The sequence below is a fragment of the Lepus europaeus genome, chromosome 1 (genome assembly GCF_033115175.1).
Source record: "Lepus europaeus isolate LE1 chromosome 1, mLepTim1.pri, whole genome shotgun sequence".
In the NCBI taxonomy this organism is placed as follows: Eukaryota; Metazoa; Chordata; class Mammalia; order Lagomorpha; family Leporidae; genus Lepus; species Lepus europaeus.
In genome coordinates, this window is record NC_084827.1 from 792,929 (window position 1) to 819,679 (window position 26,751).

Below are 26,751 nucleotides of genomic sequence, written 5' to 3' on the forward strand. Positions count from 1 at the left end.
GCCGCCGCGGTAGCGCGCTGCGGCCGGCGCACCACGCTGATCCGTTGGCAGGAGCCAGGTACTTCTCCCGGTCTCCCATGGGGTGCAGGACCCAAGTACTTGGGCCATCCTCCACTGCACTCCCTGGCCACAGCAGAGGGCTGGCCTGGAAGAGGGGCAACCGGGACAGGATCAGTGCCCCGACCGGGACTAGAACCCGGTGTGCCGGCGCCGCAAGGCGGAGGATTAGCCTAGTGAGCCGCGGCGCCGGCCAAAGACACAGTATTTTTAAAATAAAAATATTAAAAATCATTTTACTAAACCTCCAAACAATACTCAGAATTTTATATTTGACCATATATGAAAAAAATGAATTTACTACACACACCAATAAAATATAAATGAATTTTATTTATGAATATATAGATGTATGCCATATAGGGAAAAATACACTAAAAGAATATATACTGTTATTACATAAAGTTTATCTCAAGAATTTAAAGATATTTTAATATTATGAAAAACACTGATATAATAGGTGGCTTAGATGACAAAAATATGACAAGATACCCATTCTTTTTCATCTAGCTTTTAGCTTCCAACAAGAAAACAATGTTCTCTTATCCTAAAAGAGAGTATCTGTTTAAAACCAACAATTAACTGCATATTTAATTAAGAAATATCAAAAATATTTGTCACATTTTATTTGTATTTAACACAAAGTGAAATAGAAATACATAAGAAAAATATCCTTGAAGCTACGATTTTAGATTTAGAAAAAACAAATAGGCCATCTGCAGCTATTAGAACAAAGACAACTCACCAGAAGATAAACACTGTACAAATTAACAGCACTACACAGACAGAGATCCCCACTCCTATACACACAAATGAAACCTTGAGAAAGAAGTAAGTCAATTCATAGTTAGGGGCTTCTAAGGCCCAGAGGAAAAACGGCAACAAATTACAAGGGAAGAAACCGAGAACCACGGCAGCACGGCAGAGCGGGCTCCTCGACGGGAACAGTGAGCAGCTCGAACCCAAGCCGGAGAAGCTGGTTCTGGACGTGGCCGGCGCGGGCCGAAGCGCTGAGAGATGTGTACCTTCTGTGGCCCACTGCGTGGGCACAAAGAGTTCTGAATGTTAAAAAAGAGGCAAGAAGAGGAGAAAATGGAACAATGGAACCCAATGCACACTGATTCACACGATTTCACTACCAACCAGCAGAGGGAAACAGAGAACACAGCGGCCAGTGCCCAGTGCCCAGTGCCGGCAGCCGCCGCACTGGGGGCCAGACGGTGACCTGCGTGCTGGAGACGAATCTCGCCAGGCTCCGAGGCCGGCAGAGGCAGGAGGAGGAATGGCACCTAGAAAGGGGTACCATTTACAAGAGAGATAAATACAAAACGCACACCCCAGAAACAGCAAGTGGGTGAAGACACACAACGCTGGTGTGCGCTGTAGAAAGTCAATCACAAGTCACTATTCTAAAAATCAGAAAATCCCTCTTAAAAATCCAGACCCCTGGCATCTTCTGAAAAACCAGACCCGTGACCAACCATGTCTCTACCCCACATCGGAACCCTCTGACATGGCGCAATTGCCCACAGCATCTCTCCCCCCCCCCCCCCCCGCCTCCTCGCACCCAGTCCACTGCAGCCATTTAAGTCATCTTTCTGGTCCCGGGGGCATGTGGGTCTTCAGCCCCACACGATGGAGAGGGCTGGGGTCCCAGCAGAGACCAAGAGTGACCAGGATTAGGTTGGCTTTCAGAAGATCCAGCAGGCAGCCGGGTGAAGGGCAGGAGAGGGCAGTGGGATCAGCGAACCCCACAAAAGCCTGCAGCACTAAAGGTTGTAAAAATGGGGCCACCGCCATCGACGGGGGTTACCTCCCACAGAAAACTGAAACCCGAGTTAGGCACCTGCAGAAGACACGCAACGGGTGAGAGGCTGCGAACCAAGGCCGTGTGTAGACGACGGAAAGGAAGGTACGGACCTGAGAGCTTCTGCGAGAGAGAAACAGCTCCCACTCTCCGTTAGCAGCGCTGCACGGGCGACAGGGAAAAGCCGGGCACAGGACAGCATAGTCACTGCCGAAGCACCGGCCAGTGCTGGCATCAAAAGCTAAGGAGACAGCAGGAGAGACAAGCCAGAGGCAAATCAGGACTTCGGCTTAGAAAATGCTGGATGTATGGAGCCTAGACAGTCCCGTTACTAGAGAGCTCATCTCCGGGGACAGTGTCTGGGCTGGCGGGTACCATGTCCCCATCCCAGACCAGAGGACCTGGATCTGAGCCCGGCTCCAGCTCTCTGCTCACATGCACCAAGTGGTCAGGTCCCCGACACCCCCATGGGACCTGCCCTGAGCTCCAGGTTCCTGCCTTGGGCGTCGGTCCAGCTCCAGCCACTGCAGGCAGCGAGCGAGCAGATGCCAGCTCTGTCTCTTTCTGCCTCTCAAATTTAAACAAACTAGCAAACAGAAACCAGGTTATCGCCAACTGTAACACGGTGGGTCATTGATGCAAATGAAAAAAAGGACAGGTAGGATTACAGAAGACAACTTTATAGACTGAAGGCCAACACAACTACAATTAAAACGGACTACCATAAAACTAAGTGAAATAGTGTAACAAAGATTACAGAGAGCCAATATGTGAAGAGCATAATTATATGTAAGAGCATAATTCATATGTGAGAGCATAATTATAATATATATAAAAACAAGGCAATAATGTGAAAGACATGCATCTATACCTACTGTACTTCAGTTAAGGATTTAAGATGGCTTATAACAAAATAAATGCTTAGTGTAATAATAAAGTGTAAATAATAACAATAATTAAGCATAAAAATCTTTTTAAAAATGAGCACCAGGAAAAATCAGGCTCCCAAATATGCAGATGTACGAGTTTCCAGAGACGCTGTTGCTGTTGACAACAAAGTGAGATTCAAACAAATCGCACGACTTCCTGTCCACGAGAAAACACCACGTCTCAGTTAACAAGGACGTTTTTGCATTCCTCTCAGGGTATTCTGTGAAAAAGCACCGTTTTATCCAACGACACTTGGGGTGTTATCACGACACACAGCAAAGCAGCTCCTGAAGAACACGACTTCTACAGGAGCCGTGAGGAAGACAGCCCGGGGGCAGAGGGGGCTGGAAGGAGCGAGGCGCACTGATTCCGAGGGTCCGTCCTGACCCACGGGAAGAACGGACACAGTTCAGAAGAAGAGATGGACCACACCGCTTCTAACTACACCGGTGGGCTCTGGCAGAGTTAAAGGAGGTGAGAACAGGCTGGGCGAGGTAGAAATCTCCACACTCCGTGCCAGCGGCTGGGGTGGGCCTACCAGGCTGTGGCAAGTGCACAGAACGCCTGACACCCTTTGACGGAAATGAAGGCCTCCCCCACTGGCACAGCAGAGGGCTCCAGTAATAAAAGGCCTTGGGTAAAACGAGAAAGCACACAGTCAACAATGCACTCGCACGTATGTAGAGAAATACCAATCGAGACAGTACCATTTAGCACCTGAAAGCTAAGCAAAGAACAGCTTTAAAAATTCAATACTGTGCAGATTTTAGAAGTTTTCAAAAATGTTTTACAAAGAACTCAGATACCCCAGAATAAGGGAGGTAGTTAAATAAACTGTGATATATTATGTATCCATGCAAATAAGTGATTGTGCATGATAAATGTGAATAAATACGGTAAGATGCTTACAAAACAACTAGGTATAAAAGTGTGTGTACAAAGTGTCCGTACTCTGATCACCACTGTACGAAAGCACCGGCTGGACCACCAAGCAGGTCAGCAGAAACCCACCCCTCAACGAGCTCCACCCAGCCAGCCCGGGGACAGCCCAGAAGCTGCAGGCAGGAGCTGCGCCTTCAGGGTTCGCCCTGGACCCCTGTCTGCACTGTTCTACCCCCGGCTGCCCGCTCAGGGGCCAAGCCATCCCGCTATGATGTTCTCTCCTCTTTAATTCTCAGACAGTGTGAGGTAGGAATTAGGAAGGCCATCATTGACAAACATTGGAGGTTACAAACTAACGCCCGACAGACGCCGCCCCTGCAGGTCTCCGAGCTGGAGCTGGACCAGCCGCTTCTTACTTCCGAGCCGCATCTCCAGGTCTTCCCGGGCAGGGCTTCCTGGCTGCGGGGGTAGGGGCAGAGCCCAGAGGCCTGGAGTCCGCACGGCCAGCCACAGGCGCTCCTGGTCGCTCGAGGCCCTGTGGACCCTCGGTAGCAGAAGCCGCATTGTCTAAAAAGAAGGAAGTGATGAGCTTCCCCCTCTTCCGGCACCCCTGTCATCTACTTTCTGCGGGGAGCGTCACCAGCCAGCCTTGCCTTCCCACACCCTGGACTAGTAGACTCCACGTCTCCTGAATCACACACACACAGGCAGACCTCCATGTCCACAGGTTTTCCATCTGTGGCTTCAACCAATCGCAGGTCGAAAGTCCTGGACAGAAAACTTCTCTGACACTAATCCTTACACAAGACGCAACAACGTCTCCCACCGTATCCGTCACACCATACGGTCACAGCATTCTCACTGTGCGAGGCACTTTAAGTAGCGTAGCCATGATTAAACGTCAAGGGAAGGTGAGCATGGGTTTTATGCAAACACTATGCCACTGTATGGCATGGATCTGGGTGTCCTCGAGGGGTGGGCGGGGGTCCCGGAACCAGTCGAAGGCTCCTGAAGGTATGGACACAGCAAGCAGCAGTAAGCAGAGTTAGGGGAGGCTCGCTGGGCAAGCCCGATGACAGGCTCAGGGTCACTGCCACCGTCCGCAGCTCCCAAGACAGCCTGTGAGACCGCCAGGTGCAGACGCCTCCCTCCCTTCACAGCCACACAGCCTACCACTAGGTAGTCACGGCAGAAAATTCTCGAAGTCTGCAACTCCTGACTATGGGAATGCTGCTTTCTCAAGAGCAATCCCAAGCCCTACTCCTACCACTGATTTTCAGCTCCAAGCAAACATGGCAGCTTAAGTAATCTGCATGCATTTTCATTCAAGGGACACCAAACCACAGCGTGCAAGCCTGAAAAGATGCAGAGGGTCGGCGCTGTGGCGCAGCGGGTTAAAGCCCTGGCCTGCAGTGCCGGCATCCCATGTGGGTGCCAGTTCTAGTCCCGGCTGCTCCAGTTCCAATCCAGCCCTCTGCAGTGGAAGATGGCCCAAGTCCTTGGGCCCCTGCATCCATGTGGGAGATCCAGAAGCAGTCCCTGGCTCCTGGCTTCGGATCAGCACAGCTCCAGCCACTGCGGCCATCTGGGGAGTGAACCAGCAGGTGGAGGACTCCTCTCTCTGTCTCTACCTCTCTGTGTAACTCTGTCTTTCAAATAAATGAAATAAATCAAATCTTTAAAAAAAAGATGGCAGAAAGCAGGGGCAGCACTAGGGAAGTTATTCATGACGTTACATAAAGTGAAAATTGAAAATGCTAATAATGCTTAGACCACAACTGGATCAGTAGTTTGCCTAATCAGTATTGAAGGGCCTAGAATAAAACAGTAATGATTACTGTGCAGTAGAGTGGAATGGTACCCAATTGCTGTTTCAAGCCTCTGTTTTCCAGCTTTCTTCTGTAATGTGGTTAAAATTACTTAAAAATTAAAGAATGAAAATTAAATTATTGAGGCCGGCGCTGTGGTAGAGTGGGTAAAGACACCGCCTACAGTGCCAGCATCCCATATGGGCACCAGTTCGAGTTCCGACTGCTCCACTTCCAATCCAGCTCTCTGCTGTGGCCTGGGAAAGCAGTAGAAGATGGCCCAAGTCCTTGGGCCCCTACACCCACGTGGGAGACCCAGAGGAAGCTCCTGGCTTCAGATTGGCACAGCTCCAGCCGTTGCAGCCAATTAGGGAGCAAACCAACAGATGGAAGACTTTTCTCCCTCTGCCTCTCCTTGTCTCTCTGTGTAACACTGACTTTCAAGTAAATAAATAAATCTTAAAAAGTTAATTTATTAAAAGCAAACCATCCCTGCATTGTCCCCACTTTCTAGTCTCTGGTGCATCTCCCTCCTCTTCTTCCTAACCAAGCTGTTAAGACTGTTCTCTAGGGTCAGTGCTGTGGCGTGGCGGGTTGAGCTGCTGCCTGCAATGCCTGAGAAGGCAGCAGGAGATGACCCAAATGCTTGGGCCCCTGCGCCCACATGGGAGACCCAGATGAAGCTCCTGGCTTCCATCTGGCCCAGCCCTGACCACTGTGGCCATCGGGGAGTGAACCAGCAGAGAGAAGACCTCTCTCTCTCTCTGTCTCTGCCTCTGCCTCTCTCTCTGTAACGCTACCTTTCAAATGAATGAATAAATCTTTAAAGGAAAAAAAAAAAAAAAAAGACTGTTCTCCTTCCTGAGCCCCTACCTACCAAGGAGCTACACTGTTCAAACGCTGGGGTAGACGCAAGCTGGAGTGCTGACAGTCAGCCCCACCCCTTCCTCCCCTTGGCCAGGACCACAACTCTGTAATCTTGAAATGAGACGTCCTAAGCTTTCCCGGAAACAGAGCTGCAGTTAACATGTGAGGCCTTGCTCCGCAGACTCGCTTCCCGGAAGAGCCTCACAGGTTCACGCGACTGACAGCGCCCCACCCCCCCCCCAGAGGCCTACCCGACCACCCCCCAGGGGCCTGCCCGACCACCCCCCAGAGGCCTACCTTTCCTCCCAGGCACCTGGTGCAGCTTCATGTGCTTGTAGGCGGCGATGATCTGAAAGTTGACGGCGCTGGGAACACTCAGCCCTTGGTCCTGCAGCAGCTTCAAGGACGCGGCGTGAATGAGCTGATGGGACCGCCTGCAGGCGAGCAGCCTGCACTCGCCCCTGACGAAGGACTTGCACACGTGGAACTTGTTGCACTTGTCCTTGAGGTTGCAGTAGCCATAGAGGGCGTCGCCACCCTTGTTGTAGAGCAGACAGACCTGGGACAGAAACGAGGCAAGGCTAGAGAGCCTGATTTTCACTCTGTCTCTAGGCCGATACACTACAGCCTCCCCGGCTGAACTAGAGATGACGTGAATCTGTGATCAGCACTGGGTGCAACAGAGCCAGCGTGCTCTCAGTGCTGGTGGCTAATGACTCCCAGCTGTGTACCCTGGCCCTCCAGCCGACACAGGCCTCCCCCAAAGCCTGTGGCGGGAGTGCCGGGCACGGAGCAGACTCCCTCCCTCAACGAGTATGGTGACCTAGGCCTCCCCCAAAGCCTGTGGCGGGAGTGCCGGGCACGCAGCAGACTCCCTCCCTCAAGGAGTATGGTGACCTAGGCCTCCCCCAAAGCCTGTGGCCGGGAGTGCCGGGCACGCAGCAGACTTCCTCCCTCAACGAGTATGGTGACCTAGGCCTCCCCCAAAGCCTGTGCCGGGAGTGCCGGGCACGCAGCAGACTCCCTCCCTCAACGAGTATGGTGACCTAGGCCTCCCCCAAAGCCTGTGGCAGGAGTGCCGGGCACCCAGCAGACTTCCTCCCTCAATGAGTATGATGACCTAGGCCTCCCCCAAAGCCTGTGCCGGGAGTGCCGGGCACCCAGCAAACTCCCTCCCTCAACAAGTATGGTGACCTAGGCCTCCCCCAAAGCCTGTGCCAGGAGTGCCGGGCACCCAGCAGACTCCCTCCCTCAATGAGTATGATGACCTAGGCCTCCCCCAAAGCCTGTGGCCGGGAGTGCCGGGCACCCAGCAGACTCCCTCCCTCAACGAGTATGGTGACCTAGGCCTCCCCCAAAGCCTGTGGCCGGGAGTGCCGGGCACGCAGCAGACTCCCTCCCTCAACGAGTATGGTGACCTAGGCCTCCCCCAAAGCCTGTGCCGGGAGTGCCGGGCACCCAGCAGACTCCCTCCCTCAACGAGTATGATGACCTAGGCCTCCCCCAAAGCCTGTGGCCGGGAGTGCCGGGCACGCAGCAGACTCCCTCCCTCAACGAGTATGGTGACCTAGGCCTCCCCCAAAGCCTGTGGCCGGGAGTGCCGGGCACGGAGCAGACTCCCTCCCTCAACGAGTATGGTGACCTAGGCCTCCCCCAAAGCCTGTGGCCGGGAGTGCCGGGCACGCAGCAGACTCCCTCCCTCAAGGAGTATGGTGACCTAGGCCTCCCCCAAAGCCTGTGTCCAGGAGTGCCGGGCACGCAGCAGACTCCCTCCCTCAACGAGTATGGTGACCTAGGCCTCCCCCAAAGCCTGTGGCCGGGAGTGCCGGGCACCCAGCAGACTCCCTCCCTCAAGGAGTATGGTGACCTAGGCCTCCCCCAAAGCCTGTGGCCAGGAGTGCCGGGCACCCAGCAGACTCCCTCCCTCAACGAGTATGGTGACCTAGGCCTCCCCCAAAGCCTGTGCCAGGAGTTCCGGGCACCCAGCAGACTCCCTCCCTCAAGGAGTATGGTGACCTAGGCCTCCCCCAAAGCCTGTGGCAGGAGTGCCGGGCACGCAGCAGACTCCCTCCCTCAAGCAGTGTGCTTTCCATGAATAAAGTCCAGTCCAGACTTTTCCTGGAGGTACGATGCGTCCCCTCCTCCTCCACGGGGTTTTCCTCCCTCAGCAAGCCACGTGAACCTGAGCCCTACTCAGGCCCTCCTTCCAGGAACCAACCCCAACAGGTCGCAGGGACACATGATTACGATGCCAGCGGGTCAAGCCTCCATGGGCAACCCTGACCCCCCCATCGGATTGCCAGCTCTGCTACAGCCAGCTCCCCACGAATGTGCCCGGGAAGGCAGTGGAAGATGGCCCGGGACTGGGCTGCAGAGGCCAGGCTGGAGCTCCTGGCTCCTGGCTCCGGCTTGGGCCAGACCTGGCTATTGCGGACATCTGGAGAGTGAAAACCAGAGTCTGGAAATCAGTTAAGCAAGCAGGCCTTTTTAAAAAATAAAGAAAAAATGACATGGGACAACTAGTGCAAACTGGGTGTGCCCCAGGCAGACCAGACCACACCACACCGGCGGGGACCTCTGCCAAGGCGGCACAGAGGCAGGCAGTGCGGTGTGCTGGACCGAGCTGCGCTCGGGACACGCATACCCCACATCAGGGTGCCCGCTGCCGTCTAAGCTGCTCCACTTCCAACCCAGCTTCTCCCCAACACATCCTGGGAAGTAGCAGAGGATGGCCCAAGTGCTTGGGACCCGGCCACTCATGTGGGAGACCCAGATGGAATTCTAGGCTCCCGACATTTGGGGAGTAAACCAGTGGATGCAAGATTTCTCTCTCTCTCTCTCGGCATGCACGTATGTGTGTGTGTGAGAGAGAGAGAGACAGAGACAGAGAGACAGAGACAGAGACTGACTCTGTCTTTCAAGTCGATGACAATAAATAATTCAGGGCTGGTGGCAAAGCCACTGCCTGCAAGGCCGGTATCCCACATGGGCACTGTTCCAGGTCCCTGCTGCTCTACATCCCATCCAGCTCCCTGCTGTGGCCTGGGAAAGCAGCAGCAGAAGGTCCAAGTGCTTGGGCCCCTGCACCCACGTGGGAGACCGGGATTGACCTGGTTTCAGTCTGGCCCAGCTCTGAACATTGCAGGCATTTTGGGGACCGAAGTAGCAGATGGAAGCTGCTTCCTGTCTCTCCCTCTCTCTGTGTAACTCTGCCTTTTAAATAAATAAAATAAAATCTTTTAAAAGGGGGGGGGGGGCAACAACGTGGCCCACTTGGTTAATCCTCCACCTGTGGCACCATAATCCCCATATAGGCACCGGATTCCATCCCGGTTGCCCCTCTTCCTGACCAGCTCTCTGCTGTGGCCCGGGAGTGCAGTGGAGGATGGCCCAAGTGCTTGGGCCCTGCACCTATGTGGGAGACCAGGAGGAAGCACCTGGCTCCTGGCTTCAGATTGGCGCAGCGCCGGCTGTAGCAGCCATTCGGGGAGTTAACCAACGGAAGGAAGACCTTTCTCTCTGTCTCTCTCTCTGTCAAATTAAAAAAAAAAAAAAAAAAGTCAGATTTCCCAGGAAATTCCTCATTCCTAGGCAAATAAGGATGGCCTATTACCCTATCAATGTACCACATATATTAAAAAAAAAAACTTAAAATCTAACCCGGATCTGATCAAAATCAAACTTCCAGATCTGTCAGTTTACGGTAATTCAAAGGACAGAAGTACATGTTCAATGACACAGCAGGAATGCAATCAGCCAATTCTGAATGTGGGAAATCGGGGCAGGCATTTGGAGCAGCAGACCACACCCACAGGGCTGTCCACAGTCCCGTCAGTGCTAGACCCAGCTCCCTCTCCACTGCCTGTCCCAGCTCCCTGCTCACGCCCCCCTGGGAGCAGCAGACCACACCTACAGGGCTGTCCACAGTCCCATCAGCGCTAGACCCAGCTCCCTCTCCACTGCCTGTCCCAGCTCCCTGCTCATGCCCCCCCCCTGGGAGCAGACCACACCTACAGGGCTGTCCACAGTCCCCATCAGCGCTAGACCCAGCTCCCTCTCCACTTCCTGTCCCAGCTCCCTGCTCATACACACTGGGGGAGCAGACCACACATCACAGGGCTGTCCACAGTCCCGTCAGTGCTAGACTCAGGGCCTCTCCATGTCCTGTCCCAGCTCCCTGCTCATGCCCCCCTCTGGGGGAGCAGACTACACGTCACAGGGCTGTCCACAGTCCCCATCAGCGCTAGACCCAGCTCCCTCTCCACTGCCTGTCCCAGCTCCCTGCTCACGCACCCCTGGGAGCAGACCACACCTACAGGGCTGTCCACAGTCCCGTCAGCGCTAGACCCAGCTCCCTCTCCACTGCCTGTCCCAGCTCCCTGCTCACGCCCCCCTGGGAGCAGCAGTGATGACTCCAGTACTGGGGTCCCCGCCACCCATGTGGAGCCTTGGACTGAGCTCCAGGTTCCAGGTTTTGCCCCCACCCAGCCCCAGCTGCTGTGGACATTTGGGGGTGAGCCAGTGGATACAAAGTCTTCCTGTGTCTCTCTGCCTTTCAAATGATTAAAATAAAGAAAACGATGGCCGGCGCCGCGGCTCACTAGGCTATTCCTCCGCCTTGCGGCGCCGGCACACCGGGTTCTAGTCCTGGTCGGGGCGCCGGATTCTGTCCCGGTTGCCCCTCTTCCTGTCCAGCTCTCTGCTGTGGCCAGGGAGTGCAATGGAGGATGGCCCAAGTGCTTGGGCCCTGCACCCCATGGGAGACCAGGAGAAGCACCTGGCTCCTGGCTTCGGATCAGTGCAGCTCTGGCCATTGCGGCCATCTGGGGAGTGGACCAGCAGATGGAAGGTCTCTCCCTCTCTCCGTCACTCTGCTTTTCAAATAAATCAATCATTTTTTAAAAGTAGGCGGGTGGGGGGAATACGTGTAGCGAATGGGAGCACGGGGTGACTCCTGGTGGCTCCTGGTGGCTCCTGGTGACTCACCTCGGGTGACAGGCTGGGGTCGTTCTGCAAAAGCAGGATCCGGAGCTGGGCTTCATTCAGGCCGAAGAGCCCGTGGTGCTTCAGGACCCGGATGTTGACAGGCGTGTGGATGTCATGGGAAAGGGCGCAGGTGGACCTAGGAGAGCACGGAGCTCCGGTCAGAAGCCAGGGCGACGCTCAACTCCCAGGGACCCAGCGGCTCCGCGGCCCAGCAGCACCGCCAGGTAAGGAGTGCGGTGGGGCAGGTCCATCTTCGGAGCCGGGCCGCGCCCCTGTCTCTCCCCAGCCACCTTCCCTGCCTGGGGGGGCCTCCGCCCAAACAGTCCCCAACCGCAAAAGCAACCCCCTCCCCCACGGCCTGCCCGCCTGGACGGGGCCTCCCGGCGCGGCCTCCCACCCCGCTTTCCGGGGAACGGGGTGGCCCGCTCCAACGGCAGTCTGGCGACAGGGCCCGTGGGTCCCGCGGGATCCCGCCCGGGGCGCAGGGCGCTCCCGGGGCAGCAGCGGCAGGGGCCCTTGCGGGAGGAGCCCGGCCGCGGAGGGGTCGCCCAGCCCCGGCCCGGCCCGCGCGCCGCCGCCGCCTCACCAGCAGTCGCGGTTGGGGCACTTGCCCAGCATGTGCCGGCGGCAGAAGTGCAGCTGGTCGCAGGCCTGGCACTCGCCGCGCTGGTAGCGGGCGCACAGGCGCGCCGAGGACACGGCCACCACCCTGCAGGCCGAGGCGCCGCCGCCGCCGCCCGCGCCGCCCGCGCCGGCCGCCACCTCGGCCTCGGCGTCCCAGGGGCCGTCGCGCAGCGCCACCTCCTGCAGCAGGAAGCGGTCGGGCCCGGCGCGCTGCAGCACGTCCCGCAGCTTGGCCTCCGACAGGTCCACGTGGCCGCGCAGGTCCCGCAGGAGCATGCGGCCGCCGTGGGCGCACAGCACCTTGGTGAGGAACGAGCACACGGTGGGCTCCGCCATGGCCGGCGCGCCGCGCGCTCCCCGGGCCGGCCAGACTCCGCCCCGTCGCGCCCGCGCCTCGGCGCCCCCCTCGCGGCCGGCGGAGGCGGCCCGGGGCGCGGGGCCCCCGCCGGAATGGTGAGCGCCGGCTGTGAGCCAGGAGCTGGGCCGTGCCCGCGAGGGCTCGGGGGTCCCAGCACACAGGCGGGCGGGGGACGCCGTCCGTTAGTACTGGACAGGGCCGTAAGGAAGATGCAAGAGGGCAGTGGCGGGAGGGACCGGCTGGGCGGGCTCTGAGGAGGTAGCCCCTGGCCCCCTGCGCTGAGCCCGGCGGAAGCGCTTGACCCGGGAAACACACAGCCTGGATTCCGAGACTTAGAATGGGAAACAAAGGCAAAATTTCTCAGTGTTCTTGTGACTCATTCAACTGATAGTGGGGTGTATTCGGTTCAATAAAATGTTAACACGACTTCGTCTGTTTGGGTTGCTCTTCTAGAAATTTCCAATTACCCATGTGGCTCACTTCCTATTTCCCTTGGACCCAGCCCTGCAGGTTCCGTCAGCGTCCGTTCCTTTTGCCCCGCACTGTGCTCACTGAGTGGCCATTTATCAGCCAAGCGCTCGTGCGGTGGCAGAGTACAGACAGCGAGACAGCTGAGGGACTGCACCCGCCCCTGCTCTCTGCCAAGGTGCTTTGAGGTCCAGGGAATTAGTATTGCGTGGTGCAAAGGAGCCATATGCCTTGTGTGCCACGCTAAGGAATTTGGAGTTTGGAGGAGAGACGGTGGAATACCACCAGGTGTTTTCCCACCAGGGAATGGATGACACAGCCTAGTGTTTTGGGAGGTTTAATCAGCAAAGGCAGATTTCTGTCGGTTAAAAAAGAACGGAAAAGTCCAAGGACCTTGGGCTACTTTCACCGTGAGTGACCCGTAGGTAAGGTCATTGAGATGGCGGTAGAGGAAGGCACGGCACTGAGGCTGAAGTGCTGCCGTGCAGGAGCCGAGCCTGCCGCGGGGGGAGAGCGTGGATTTTCACCTGCTCCGCCCAGCACATCCGTGAGCCGCAGGTCACAGGCAGCTGCACAGCGCCAGGGGAACGGCAGCCCCATGGCTGAGGTCTGCACGGCCGGGGAGCACGGAACGCGGTGGGAGTCGTGACCTCAGGCAGCAAGGGAGACACCCTCGGTCCCACAAGAGGAGGGGAGGGCAGGGGGCGTGCAGAGGGGACAGTCTGCAGGCTGGCTTCATCCGTTTGCCTTCAAGTCCAAGCCTGAGTGAGGGAGTCATTGAGACGATGGCAAAGGGCTTGGCAAAGCCGGCTGTGGGGCTTGGGCGCGCACCCACAGCAGAGTGGCAGTGCAGACCTGGCCAAGGTTGGAGCACCGTCTGCTGTGCTGCCTAAAAGCATTCGACGCACAGGAACAGGACTGGAGGAATCCACTGTTCAGCTTTTTAAGGACGTATTTACTTATCTGAGAGGCAGAGTTAGAGAGAAAGGTTTTCCCATCCACTGGTTCACTCCCCAGATGGCCACCACAGCTGGAGCTGAGCCGATCTAAAGCCAGGAGCCAGGAGCTTCTTCCGGGTCTCCCACGCGGGTGCAGGGGCCCCAGGACTTGGGCCATCTTCTGATGCTTTCCCAGGCCATAGCAGAGAGCTGGATTGGAAGTGGAGCAGCTGGGAGACTAACTGTTGCCCACAGGGGATACCCGAGCTGCAGGCGGCGGCTTTACCCACTTTGCCACAGCTCCGGCCGCTGCTGTTTCTTTTCCATTCCCTCGTGAGCTGCCCGATCTCTAATACCTCACTCCGCACCTCCCAATACTCTGCTCTGGGATCTCTCGCTGGTCCCCCTCTACACTCTTCCCTGTGAATGGTCTTTATCTCTGTGACCTCTGCTGAGAGGTCGGGCTCTCTGGCAGGTGTCACACCAGGCTGTGACCTGGAGCCCCGCTGCAGCCACAGGCTGAGCATGCTGGCATGCCACCGGTCTGAACACCCACACCCTCCCGCCACCTCCCCAGCGCCCCCCGCTCACTCCGGCACACCCCTGTGGTCTCGCCTCCACACTCAGCTACAACTTGTCGGGGTCAGCCTTCGGCCCCCCTCGAGGTCCCCCTGCTCCTCCAGCACGCACTGGGGACAGTGCGCCCGCTAGCGCTAACCTCGGCTGCCCGGAGCGCCCTTGTCTTCGGCATCCCCGCTGGTGCTGGACATCCACCGGCCTCGGTGGGAACTGAGCCGCACGTCCTGGAAACCCTCAGCTGCTGCCCCGACTGCCGTCCCCTTTCTCCCATGCCCCGCATCCCCTTCTCTATGCTTTCAGCCCCTGCCTGTCTTCACTCCCTTCTCGTCCAGCCTCCTGTCCCTCTGTCGGCCCCTCCATCCTCCCAACCACCCAGATGCTCTGACCTTCAGTCTCACCCACTTGGCAAAACCTAACGGTGGGGGCGGGCGCTGTGGCGCAGCGGGCTGAGCCTCCGCCTGTGGCACTGGCATCCCATATGGGCACCAGAAAGTGTCCCAGCTGCCCCACTTCCAAACCAGTGCCCTGCTAATGGCCTGGGAAAGCATCAGAACATGGCACAGGTGCTTGGGCCCCTGCACACGCATGGGAGACCCAGAGGAAGCTCCCAGCTCCCAGCTTCGGACTGGCTAGCCCTGGCTGTTGTGGCCATTTGGTAAATGAACCAGCGGATGGAAGATCTCTCCCCCACCTTCCCTCTCTTTGTTACTCTGCCTTTCAAATAAATATTAAAAACAAGTAACCCCTCTCCCACTTTGAACAAATGTGTAGCTTCAGTGATTATCTTTTTGGAAATACCTAGAAACAGAATAAAGGCAACAGAACAAAATTATTTATTCCTTTTTATTAGACAGTCAAAAACTAAGCAAACAAAAACAAGAAGCAATGCAACGCTATTGAAACAGACACAGCTGAACTTACTTATGGCACAGAATTGATCGTACCCGCGTATCAAGCACCCAGCTGGGCTGGGCGTCAGACGCAGCAAAGCCACGCTCATCAGACAGACTGAGCCCCCGGGAGCCTGCGCTCCAACGCAGAAAGTAGATCGGATACGAAAATGAGCACAGCAAGGCACAACGTATTTCGTGGTGTCTGGGCGGCAGGGACGTGGTCTAGCCTACGGAAGGGCTCCTATGGGCGCTCCATCCAGGGGTCTGGGTCGGGGGAAATGGGTCGCGTCAGGCAGTCGCTGGTCTCCCAGAACCGCATCTATCACCAGCAGCGAGCGGACCAGCGGTGCAACGTGTGGGCTAGCCCCGACGACAGCGAAGTGTCTGCCCTGGACGACACTCTAACGCCCCGCTGGACACTTAGTAGGACCTGCAGCTCGGCTGGGGGACAGGGCCGCACCTCCCCTGCGCATGCTGCAGTGTCGTCCTATCCCGTTGTGGGGGGGGGGGGGGGGAGATGGCGCTGAGGTGCGCGGTCTGCGGGCCCCCTACGCCGGGTCCGCATTCTGGTGTCACCCACGCCCCTCACCGCTCTCTCCTCTGCTTCCCGACCCGAGGCGCTCTTCCTTCCAGACCTGCGCACGAGTGAGGGAATGCCCGGCCCGGCCCGGCGCTCAGGCTGAAGCTCACTTCCTTTCACGACAGACTTCTCACCTTCCACTCCGTAACCACAGGCCTAGAGCGCTGTCTGAACTTGCACAGAAATCCATGATTCCGATTCCTCTCCGGCTACGGAGACACTGCACGGTGTCTACTCTGCAAAGCTGAGTGAGCCTGACCGTGTTCGGTTGCTACCACGACCAGGGGTGGGGCAGGAGCCGCGCAGCCGAGCAGCCTGCCACGCCTGGACAGTGAGCGACCACCCCGCACCCATGCGGATTCTGAGCGTCTCTCCGGACACCCGTGCAGGAGGACCCGTCAAAAAGTTCAGGGGAAAGTGGAATTAAAACCCAAGTTTATTTTAGTGCAAAAAATGTGAAATGCATGCAGTTTTTTCAGAGCATCATTCTGTCATGGACTTTTCTGAAGAGCCCTCGTATGCCTGATCTCCAGACCTTTTTGTACCAAGTAAACACTTTTCAACCCTATTAGACAGGTAGAGTTATCGAAGTGAGAGAGAGAGACAGAGAGAAAGGTCTTCCTTTTTGCCATTGGCTCACTCCCCAAATGGCCGCCCCGTGCTGTGCTGATCCAAAGCCAGAAGCCAGGAGCTTCCTCCTGGTCTCCCATGCGGGTGCAGGGCCCAAGCACTTGGGCCATCCTCCACTGCACTCCCAGGCCACAGCAGAGAGCTGGACTGGAAGAGGAGCAACCGGGACAGAATCCGGTGCTCCGGCCGGGACTAGAACCCGGTGTGCCGGCACCGCAGGCGGAGGATTAGCCAAGAGAGCCACAGTGCCGGCCCTACTCAACGAACTTTTTTAAAAGCCCTACAGCTCGCCTCCTCTTGTCCTGCTTCGACAATCTATAAAGCTTCTTGCACAGTATGCAAGTCACTGCATTTTCTCATATGCAAATAAGTATTTCCAGATGCAGGAACTATTACCATATGCAAATTGGTTATTGTGTCACTAGCTTCTGTTCTGATGCCCACATGTACCCCAGAGGTACAAAATAGCTCTGACCTCCTACTTTCTTTTACGTTCAAATCGCCTCATCGTAGGTGTGCGCATCCGACTACCTCAGTATGTCAGTATAGTTGTACCCTAGTGAAGAATCCCTATTCATCCGCAGGTGATACTGTTTTTAGCTGATTCTTCATTTATGTCTAATACTGTGTGTGTGCAGGCAGAGTATATTATCCTGGAATTGCATTTTGAGGAAAATAAAGCATTCGCCCCTTGAAAAGCAGCAGTGCCCACGGAGAGCCATGAGCTGGGCAGAAGAGATACCAAGAGCTGAAAGAAGGCCAGAGAGCCCTGCGCAGAATGACATAGGGCCAGCGAGGGGGAGATCTTACGACAATGGGTCTCAAGTGGACCCTACAGGCCCCATCAGATCTGTTTTGAAAGCGCATAGTCCAGTAAGCTTTTACAGACAGAACCATTTTTGCTAAGCAGCGAAAACAGATGGGGACACAGGGATGCCTGGGAGGGCCTTGGGAACTGCTTAGAGGCGGCCACGGCTGACTTCTGGAGCCACTGGGCACAGGGTGGGGACGCCGTATACTCAGGGAGCGTGTACACGGGAGAGCGACAGCTCCGTCTTCAGTGTGTGGAATCCAGTGTGCCCTGAGACAGGCAACCAGAGGTGTCTGCGGGCAGCTGGAACCGGCTGGAACCAACTGGATCCGCTGTGGCTCCACAACATGAGTCAAGGTCAGGGACCGAAGATTCCAAAACAGAAAGCAAAGTGCAAAGAGCAGGTGAACCGCAGTGACCGCGGGGCCAGCAGCCTACTGCACACAGCCCTCAAAAGCCTGAGTCGTGAACACCTTTGTACTCGGACGTCTAGCAGAAAACCAACTCTGACGCTAAGGATCACGTCTGCTAGAAGCAACTCCACTAGGAAACGCTGGTGATGGGAGGGGAATGTCGAAAAGGAGAGCTGGGAGCAAAACCTGATTCATAATCGGAAGGAAATACTGGTCCAGGTACCTCCACTACCTAACACCTCATCGCACTATAGAATCCCACACGACCCACGCTGTGTAGGAAAGCTGCCCCGGCAGGGACACTGTCCTCTCGGCTCTGATTCCGGGCTCACCGGACACAAAGCGTGCCTTGTGAGGGCCTGTCCGTCAGGAGCAGTGGCCCGGCTCTGATCCTTGGCGAGCCACGTCTCTCCTGCGAATGATTACGGGAGCACTTAGGGTTATCAGCTGTGCCTGTGTGACTCTAATCCTGCAGTCCAGGCCTCCCCGTACACACACTGGCAGGACAGCTGGCACCCTTCCGTGCAACCTCATGAACTGGAACGTAAGCATCTACTTGGCCATCGTGACAGCAAGAGCCCAAACGGGCTGCTCACGCCAGCTGGCTGCTTCTCTCCGAGCTCCGTTCGCTGCACTCCAGAAAGACTCAACTTGCATGGAGTCTGTCCCCTAAAGGAACGAGGAGATAGAGCACTACAGGCAGTACTAGAGAGTACTACAGGCGGTACTAAAGAGAGCACCACAGGCAGTACTAGAGAGTACCACAGGCAGTACTAAAGAGAGTACTACAGGAAGTACTAGAGAGTACTACAGGCGGCCCTAAAGAGTACTACAGGAAGTACTAAAGAGAGCACTACAGGCAGTACTAGAGAGTACTACAGGCGGTACTAAAGAGAGCACTACAGGCAGTACTAGAGAGTACTACAGGCGGTACCAAAGAGAGTACTACAGGAGTACTAAAGAGTACTACAGGCGGTACTAAAGAGAGCACCACAGGCAGTACTAGAGAGTACTACAGGCGGTACCAAAGAGAGTACTACAGGAAGTACTAAAAAGGTGCTACAGGTGGTACTAAAGAGAGCACCACAGGCAGCACTAGAGAGTACTACAGGCAGCACTAAAGAGAGTACTACAGGCAGCCCTAAAGAGTACTACAGGAAGTACTAAAGAGAGCACTACAGGCAGTACTAGAGAGTACTTCAGGAAGTACTAAAGAGTACCATAGGAAGTACTAAAGAGAGCACTACAGGCAGTACTAGAGAGTACTACAGGCCACACTAAAGAGAGTACTACAGACAGTACTAAAAAGGTGCTACAGGTGGTACTAAAGAGAGCACCACAGGCAGCACTAGAGAGTACTACAGGCGGTCTAAGAGAGTACTACAGGCAGTACTAGAGAGTACTGCAGGCGGCACTAAGAGAGCACTACAGGCAGTACTAAGAGGTACTACAGAGAGCACCACAGGCAGTACTAGAGAGTACTACAGGTGGTACTACAGAGAGCACCACAGGCGGCACTAGAGAGCACTACAGGCAGTACTAAGAGGTACTACAGAGAGCACCACAGGCAGTACTAGAGAGTACTACAGGCGGTCTAAGAGAGTACTACAGGCAGTACTAGAGAGTACTGCAGGCGGCACTAAGAGAGCACTACAGGCAGTACTAAGAGGTACTACAGAGAGCACCACAGGCAGTACTAGAGAGTACTACAGGTGGTACTACAGAGAGCACCACAGGCGGCACTAGAGAGCACTACAGGCGGTACTAAGAGGTACTACAGAGAGCACCACAGGCAGTACTAGAGAGTACTACAGGCGGTCTAAGAGAGTACTACAGGCAGTACTAGAGAGTACTGCAGGCGGCACTAAGAGAGCACTACAGGCAGTACTAAGAGGTACTACAGAGAGCACCACAGGCAGTACTAGAGAGTACTACAGGTGGTACTACAGAGAGCACCACAGGCAGCACTAGAGAGCACTACAGGCGGCACTGCGGGCAGCAGGATTTACATTTCCACTGTTGTTCTCGGCATGCCCCTAAGCACTTCTCGCCTCACTTCTCACAGTCTCCCATCCAAGGATGCAATGTCTTTTGTCCTTGTCTCCAATGGCACTACCAGACGCTCTCGAACTTCCCAGATCAATTTCCCTTCGATTAACCACGTCATGCCACCCAGGGAACTGAGAGGATGGGAGAGAAGTTTCACAGAGAACCGAGAACGCAGCCCTCGCCAGGCACGTCGACGACGGCCCACGCTCTGCTTGCAGCCTGGCTCTCGCTGATATGGGGTGCAGCCTGGGCCTCGGAACTTTGGGGCAAAAAATGCTTGGGGACCGTGGATTTAAGACTTGAGCTAACTCGGCAAGAACACGTGAACGCTCACTACGATCGGGGCCGCCGGTTCTGGACGTGAACGGATGGCGAGGCCCTCTGTCCCGTTTCTAACTGACCACGCACGCCTTGTCTACTTCACTATACTCGATCACGTAGGCGGGGTAAACCTGCTCCTTCTGGAAGACGACGAAGACCGAGGGGTTCGACCTCGTGTCCACACAGCTGTCGTACGGCGCAGGAGGGCTGGTGTACATCACGTTCCCCTCGACGGAACTGCCAGTCAGCACGCGGGCCACAAACATAACCGTGTTTTTGGCACCGAAGGGGCAGTTTTTGTGTGCATAGATGGCATCTTTTGTGAAGTAGTATCCTAGAAACAATCAGAAAAAGGTTAAGAATTACTCTCTAAAATAAAAGGCACTGTGAGGAAAGAGTCCGTGAGACTGTCTGACATGAGCAGACGACGGGGGGCACACAGCGACACCGCCCTCGGCACGCTCTACACACGGCGGTTCCAGTGAACTACACCCAGGGAACCATGCCACTCACGCTGGGCAGCGCCGCTCCTGCCAGAGGCTCCCTCGTGACCCAATCCAGACAGCTCGCCAGAGGGGCTGACTGGGTGGGGCCCGAACATCTCAGAGCACCAGCCCCCTGCCCCACTTCCGAAGCAGCTCCCTGCTAATGCGCCTGGGGAGTGGAGGATGCCCAGTGCTTGGGGCCCTGCACCCATGTGGGAGACCTGGAAGAAGCTCCTGGCTCCTGGCTTTGTCCTGGCCCAGCCCAGGCCATTATAGCCATCTGAGGAGTGAACCAGCAGATGGAAGATCTCTCTCTCTCTCTAAATCTGCCTTTCAAATAAATAAAATAAACGTTTAAAAAACAATATTGGGCTATTAAAAGGTAATAATACTTGTTGCTGAACGAATCCTGAAGAAGACCCAGGGGAGAAACACTCTGTAGGGTAAGAGCCTAGGGGGCCAGCATGCACCACAGCGGGCTGAGCCCCTGCCTGCAGCGCCAGCATCCCACACGGGCTCCGGTTCGGCTGCTGCGCTTCCCATCCAGCACCTGACCCAGCAGCAGCAGGTGACCCAAGTCCTTGGGCCCTGTCACACGTGTGACAAACCCTGGTGGCGCCCCGGGCGTCAGGCCCCGACTGCTGAAGCCACCCGGGGGTGAGCCAGCAGTGTCAGCTCTGCCTCTCCATAACTCTGCCAAGTAAATAAATAAATCTGCTTTTTAAGAGGCAACAAAGGCCCGGCTGCCTCTCACACCAGCAGGCAGGGGCTCGGGGCCCAGGCTGAGGGCACCGTGTCCCCCTTCAGGGCACGGCTCCAGCTCCCCAGACGTCCACCTGATCTCCAGGCACTGCCATTCCCGCCACTGTCCTCTCCCTGCCGCAGCGTGTAGGCGCGCCTGGGTGGCAGGATCCCGGGACAGCCTGCGGTGCGGCGATGTCCTGAGGGACACCTAGCCCGTCCTATGGGAGCTGGAGGGCGGCGTGGGGGCGGGCTGAGGTCCTGAGAGACACCTAGCTCGTCCTATGGGAGCTAGAGAGCGGTGCGGGGGAGGACTGAGGTCCTGAGAGACACCTAGCTCGTCCTATAGGAACTGGAGGGCGGTGCGGGGGCGGGCTGAGGTCCTGAGAGACACCTAGCCCGTCCTATGGGAGCTGGAGGGCGGCGTTGGGGCGGACTGAGGTCCTGAGAGACACCTTGTCCGTCCTATTGGAGCTGGAGGGCGGCGTGGGGGCGGGCTGAGGCCCTGAGAGACACCTAGCTCGTCCTATGAGAGCTGGAGGGCGGTGCGGGGGCGGGCTGAGGTCCTGAGACACGTGGCTCGTCCTATGGGAGCTAGAGAGCGGCGCGGGGGCGGGCTGAGGTCCTGAGAGACACCTAGCTTGTCCTATGGGAGCTGGAGGGCGGTGCGGGGGAGGACTGAGGTCCTGAGAGACACCTAGCCCGTCCTATGGGAGCTGGAGGACGGTGTGGGGGAGGGCTCAGGTCCTGAGAGACACCTAGCTCGTCCTATGGGAGCTGGAGGGCGGTGCGGGGGCGGGCTGAGGTCCTGAGAGACACCTAGCCCGTCCTATGGGAGTTGAGCTTGCTTTGAAACTGTGAGAAACTGCTATTATGTGAAGACGAGAGATTCCTTTCTGTTTGGTTTATTGTTTAGAGTTCCACGCCATTTAGGAGCAGTGGAAAGAAAGGACATCTGTGTGTGTTGGGGTGGGGGGAGCTGTTACCGTGCAGGCTACGGTGCCTTGGCTGGACAGAGGACCGGACTCTTATTATGAAGGGGGGGAGGGTTGGGAGGGGGGAGGGGAGGGGGAGGGGAGAGAGAGGGGGAGGGGAGGGGGAGGGGGAGAGACAGCGCGGAGAGAGGACAGAGCGAGAGCGCTTCCATTTGCGGGCTCAGTCCCCCAGCGCCCCCAGCGCCCCGCACCAGCAGGAAGCTGCAGCAGCAGTGGCGCCCAGCTTGACCCCAGGGCCTCCAACAGGGCCGGTGGCCGGCGAGGGCCAAGCAGCGGCTGAACCCCGCGTCAGAGGCCGCCCCCTTCCCATCTGTACTCGCAGGCTCGGCACGGTCGGTCGGAGCCCGCAGCTCACGGAGCGCAGGCAGAAGATGCAGCCAACGGAGGGAGCAGCTGCAAACCCGGACACGGGCCCAGAAGACGGGCAGGCCAGGGGCAGCGGGCCGCCTCCCCGGGCACCGACGGCTCCTGGGAGCAGCTCCTCTCCTGGTTACAGGAGAGCCCCATCCACCTCCTAGCTGGGCCCGCGGCCCCAGCACCAACCTTTTCCGTATTTGGTCTCATGAGGTCCATGCAAGGTCCAGTCGAAATTGTTCGCACAAATAGACTCCACGTGGGCACGGCCCGTCGCGTAGAACAGGAGTTTTTCGTCTTTATCCTGCATGGTCAGCCTCTTCCTAACGTAAGAAAAGTGAGACTCAGCAGCCGAACATTGCTCTCCCGCTCCAGTACCCACACCAGTCCCTACTAACCCTAACCATTTACAAACCCCGTCCAGCAGCCTTCAGACGCAGCCATTAGCTTGCACGCAGCAGCTGGAATGACAACTTAGATAACGGACACCTAGAGTCACTGCACTGCAAAGGTACAAAGCTAAGAGAAGCTCAGGTTCACACAGCGAGAAAACAACTGGAGATGAGCAAACTGTTGACACGAAAATAAACCAGCGATGGGGCCGGCGCTGCGGCGTAGAGGTAAGGCCGCCGCCTGCGGTGCCGGCATCCCATTTGGGCACTGGTTCAAGTCCTGGCTGCTCCACTTCCGATCCAGCTCTCTGCTGTGGCCTGGGAAAGCAGTGGAGGATGGCCCAAGCGCTTGGGCCCTGCACCCGCGTGGGAAACCTGGAGGAAGCTCCTGGCTCCTGGCTTCGGATCAGCCCAGCTCCGGCCATTGCAGCCAATCAGGCAGTGAACCTGCCTCTCTCTCCTCTCTCTCCTGTCTCCTCTCTCTCCTCTCTCTCTCTCTCCTCTCTCTCTCTCTCTCTCTGCCTCTCCTTCTCTGTGTAACTCTGACTTTCAAATAAATAAATAAATCTTTAAGAAAACTGACCAGTAAATATGATCTTAAAGAACAGATCTCAATCCACCGTGTCAGATTTTATGCAAGGAAAACCGAGGTGCAGCCACCAACCTCTGAAAAGTGTTCCAGAGCCTGGGATTCTCGATCTTCTTTATCTTTTCGATCTTGGCATTTTTCATCGACGTTTTAAAATGCTCGCTTATTCCGATATATTCTGAATTGTGGGTGCTGAGCTCCAACAACTGGGGGAAAATGACACAAATAAACGTGAGACAGGAAGTACTGCAGGCAGCCTCGGGCACAGATGTGGCTGGCCCCTTCCACCAGGAGTCTCAGTGCCAGGCCTCTGGCAGCAGGCGACACCGGCCGGCTGAGGGCTTGCACCTGTGGCAGTTCACTCGCGTTTGAACCAGGTAGACAGGGACCATCTGTTCAGGTCAATGCAAGGCTAACACAGCCCCCTGCCAAGGAGCAAGGAGGTCCCCCATGGCGCCTGATTTAGTCCAAGGATCCGGGAAGTCCCGTGCTTAATGCTCCCAAACCACGCAGGCGCAAAGCACTGGAGGTGCCGAGGGGCCCCAGCAGAGCAGCGGCAGGAAAGCTGGAGCTGATGAGGCCACGCCCGCTCGGCACAGGGTGCCCAAGCAGGTGGGGCGACAGGGAGCCTTCCACGGACGCCTCCCACTGTTTAGCTGCAGCCACAGAAAAGCTGCGTTTACTCCCCGAGTCCCAGTTCTCTCGTCTGTGAAACACGGACAGCAACATCCAGCTCCCAGGGTAGCTGTGAGGATCTGCCCAAAGGAGACGGTGTGCGGCCGAACCTGGACACAGCTGGTGCCCTCCGGGAGAGCCGCCATCCCCCTGTAGATGTCTGCCCTCGCTCTCCACCCCAGAGCTCTGCAGGAGCCAGCTCGCCCCTCCAGACACACGTGGCAGCGGGCGTTTGGTCAGGAGGGAGCGACACCTGTGTCCACAGCAGCATGGGGGCCGACGCCCACCTCCGGTTCCTGAGCCCAGCTGCCCACCAGTGCACACCCTGGCAGGCCGCATGCGACGGCTCGAGACTGGGTTCCTGCCGCCCAGGTGGCAGATCAAGCCCACGTTCCTGGCTCTCTGGTCAGTCCCAGCTGTTGCCAGCAAATTACAAAAAAATTAACAATAAACACATAGAGCAAACTACCTCGTCCCACCCTTCAATGCCTCACCCAAAAACAAGGGAGAGCAGGTACCTGATATCCGTCCGCGGGCTGGGAGCCGGCGACTGGCTGAGGGAGGTTCCAGGGGGAAGGCTCTGGCTGGCTCTGCGCCTGCGGACAGCTACAGGACAGAGAGCAGGGGCTCAGCGGGGTCCCCGCCCCTGGCGCCCAGCACTTGTGACCCTTAACGCCCGCCACGGCCCCAGGCCGCTGCCAGCAACGCTGTCCACTCTGTGTGTCCTGTGGGCTCCCGCTCGGCACATTCCGGGACAGAGGTACCAGCTACCATGTTACAAACAGGGCATCTGCTAAAGTAAATACTTGCTTTCCCATTGGTTTAAAATGTAAAACCATCGGCTCTTGTATTTCTGCTCAACCTTCGGGGGCCCGACGTGCTGGCCTGAGTGAGGACGTCCTCGGGTTCTCTGTCAATGATAAACACTTGTACACCAGCGACTTGGAGAAGCAGCCTGCAGGACAAGCACACGGGGAACACGGCTCTTCACCGCTGACCCGCGGGCCGTCCACCGCCAGAGAACGGACGGAAAACCACCATGCAGCACCTGGGGCCACGGGGACCCAGACAGCACCAAGGGAGGGCCCCTCGGGCGTGCTCCTCGGAGCTGCCGAGACCACCGAGAAGTGTCGTGGACCAAGGACGACAGGAATCCAACCAGCGGCTACGTCTGAGCACCACTTACAGGAATCCCACATCCAACGACCCCACGAGGAGCCAACTCGCTACACTGCTGGTTCAGGTCAAGACAGTCGGCCAAATCACCCAGTCTCTTAAAAATATTGGCTGGGGCAGGCGTTGTGGCACGGCTGGTTAGGCTGCTGCCTGGGACACCTGGGATTGAGCCCCGCCTCCCTTTCCAGTCCAGCTTCCTGTGGTGTGGACCCTGGGAGGCAGCAAGCGACGACCCAAGTCCCTGGGTCCCTGCCACCCACGTGGGAGACCCAGATGGAGCTCCGGGCTCCCGGGTTCAGCCAGGCCCAGTCCCAACGGTTGTGCCCATTTTAGGGGTGAACCAGCAAATGGAAGGCCTCTTCCTCTCTCTCTCTCTGTAACTCTTCCTTTCAAATAAATAAATATTTAAAACTGGAGAATAAAGACTTTTAGAATGAGAAAAACTGGCCCCAATTTATCTGTATTTTATTTACTTGCTTTTAAAATTTTATTTCCAGTTTTACTTACAAGGCAGAGGGATACAGAAAGATTGTGGACTTCCATCTACTGGTTCACTCCCTGGATGCCCGTAACAGCCAGGGCTGGGCCAGGCCCAAGCCAAGAGCCCAGAATTCAATCCAGGTCTCCCATGTGGGCGGGCACCCGAGTTCTTGAGCCACCACCAGCTCGCAGGAGCGGAAGAGCCAGTACTTGCAGGTCCTCGGACATGGACAGCGGGTGTCGCACTGAACCGAACGCCCACCCTTCTGTACCGTAAGCTCAGATTCCAACTCTGGGTGCGTCCCACACAGCGACACTTCGGTCAAGAGCAGAGTGCACACACAGTGGTTCCCCGGGACGCCCCTGCCTGACGACCTCAGAGCCGTGTGCGTCTGCGAGTCCGGCCCGACGATCAGTGATGAAATTAGACGAAGGCACGTTTCTCCGGACACAGCACCACCACACATGTGCCTGTATGTGCATGTGCAGCAAGGCAGGCCTGAGCACGCTTCAGGAGGCCCGCACACAATGAGCTGTGCTGTGGGTCCCTGCTCAGCACAGCGCTCGGAGCCCCTGCTCTGTCCCGCGGCGAGCGTGTGTCTCTCCTGGGCCGGCAGGCAGCACCGGAGCCCGTTCTCACCAGCACTTCTTTGTCAACTCATTTCTTGCATTGATGTTGCTACCTACTTATCATCACGACGTGCCATGCCAAAGCTTTGAGGAGCGGATGATTTGGGAGTGGGGAGGGGGTAAGAAGGAGAAAGAATCGTGCTGGGGATGACACGGAAATAACCGTACACGGGTACTTTGAAAAGTTGGGGCTGGCTCGCGGTGCGGTGGGTGAAGCTGCCACCTGCAATGCC

General features: G+C 56.7%; 2 protein-coding genes across 2 annotated transcripts in view; both read right to left on the reverse strand.

Annotated features, from left to right (window-relative positions):
* Window positions 1-1,608: 1,608 nt before the first annotated feature.
* On the reverse strand, window positions 1,609-12,297 carry ZC3HAV1L (zinc finger CCCH-type containing, antiviral 1 like). Its single transcript, XM_062201546.1, has 4 exons — window positions 11,924-12,297; window positions 11,338-11,473; window positions 6,649-6,910; window positions 1,609-4,243 (listed from the first exon to the last, which is right to left on the reverse strand). Exons 1-4 carry the CDS (start codon window positions 12,295-12,297, stop codon window positions 4,089-4,091), a joined length of 927 nt encoding a protein of 308 aa, XP_062057530.1. The 3' UTR covers window positions 1,609-4,088.
* Window positions 12,298-15,156: 2,859 nt separating this feature from the next.
* Window positions 15,157-26,751, reverse strand: part of ZC3HAV1 (zinc finger CCCH-type containing, antiviral 1) — a 59,662-nt gene continuing 48,067 nt past the window's right edge. Inside the window, exons 10-13 of the mRNA XM_062203280.1 lie at window positions 24,751-24,838; window positions 23,633-23,763; window positions 22,766-22,899; window positions 15,157-20,335 (exon numbers count right to left, since the gene is read on the reverse strand). Of these exons, the coding sequence (XP_062059264.1) occupies window positions 20,073-20,335; window positions 22,766-22,899; window positions 23,633-23,763; window positions 24,751-24,838 (616 nt within the window). The 3' untranslated portion in view covers window positions 15,157-20,072. The remainder of the gene's footprint in view (window positions 20,336-22,765; window positions 22,900-23,632; window positions 23,764-24,750; window positions 24,839-26,751) is intronic.

Bases quoted from the DNA above. Each gene is read 5' to 3' on its own strand.
- ZC3HAV1L (XM_062201546.1), bottom strand. From the start codon at position 12,297: ATGGCGGAGCCCACCGTGTGCTCGTTCCTCACCAAGGTGCTGTGCGCC. The intron at 6,911-11,337 runs GTGAGTCACCAG...TTTCTGTCCCAG, and splicing joins ACCCCAGCCTGTCACCCGAG to GTCTGTCTGCTCTACAACAA. The intron at 4,244-6,648 runs GTAGGCCTCTGG...CCTTCTTTTTAG, and splicing joins CCAGGTGCCTGGGAGGAAAG to ACAATGCGGCTTCTGCTACC.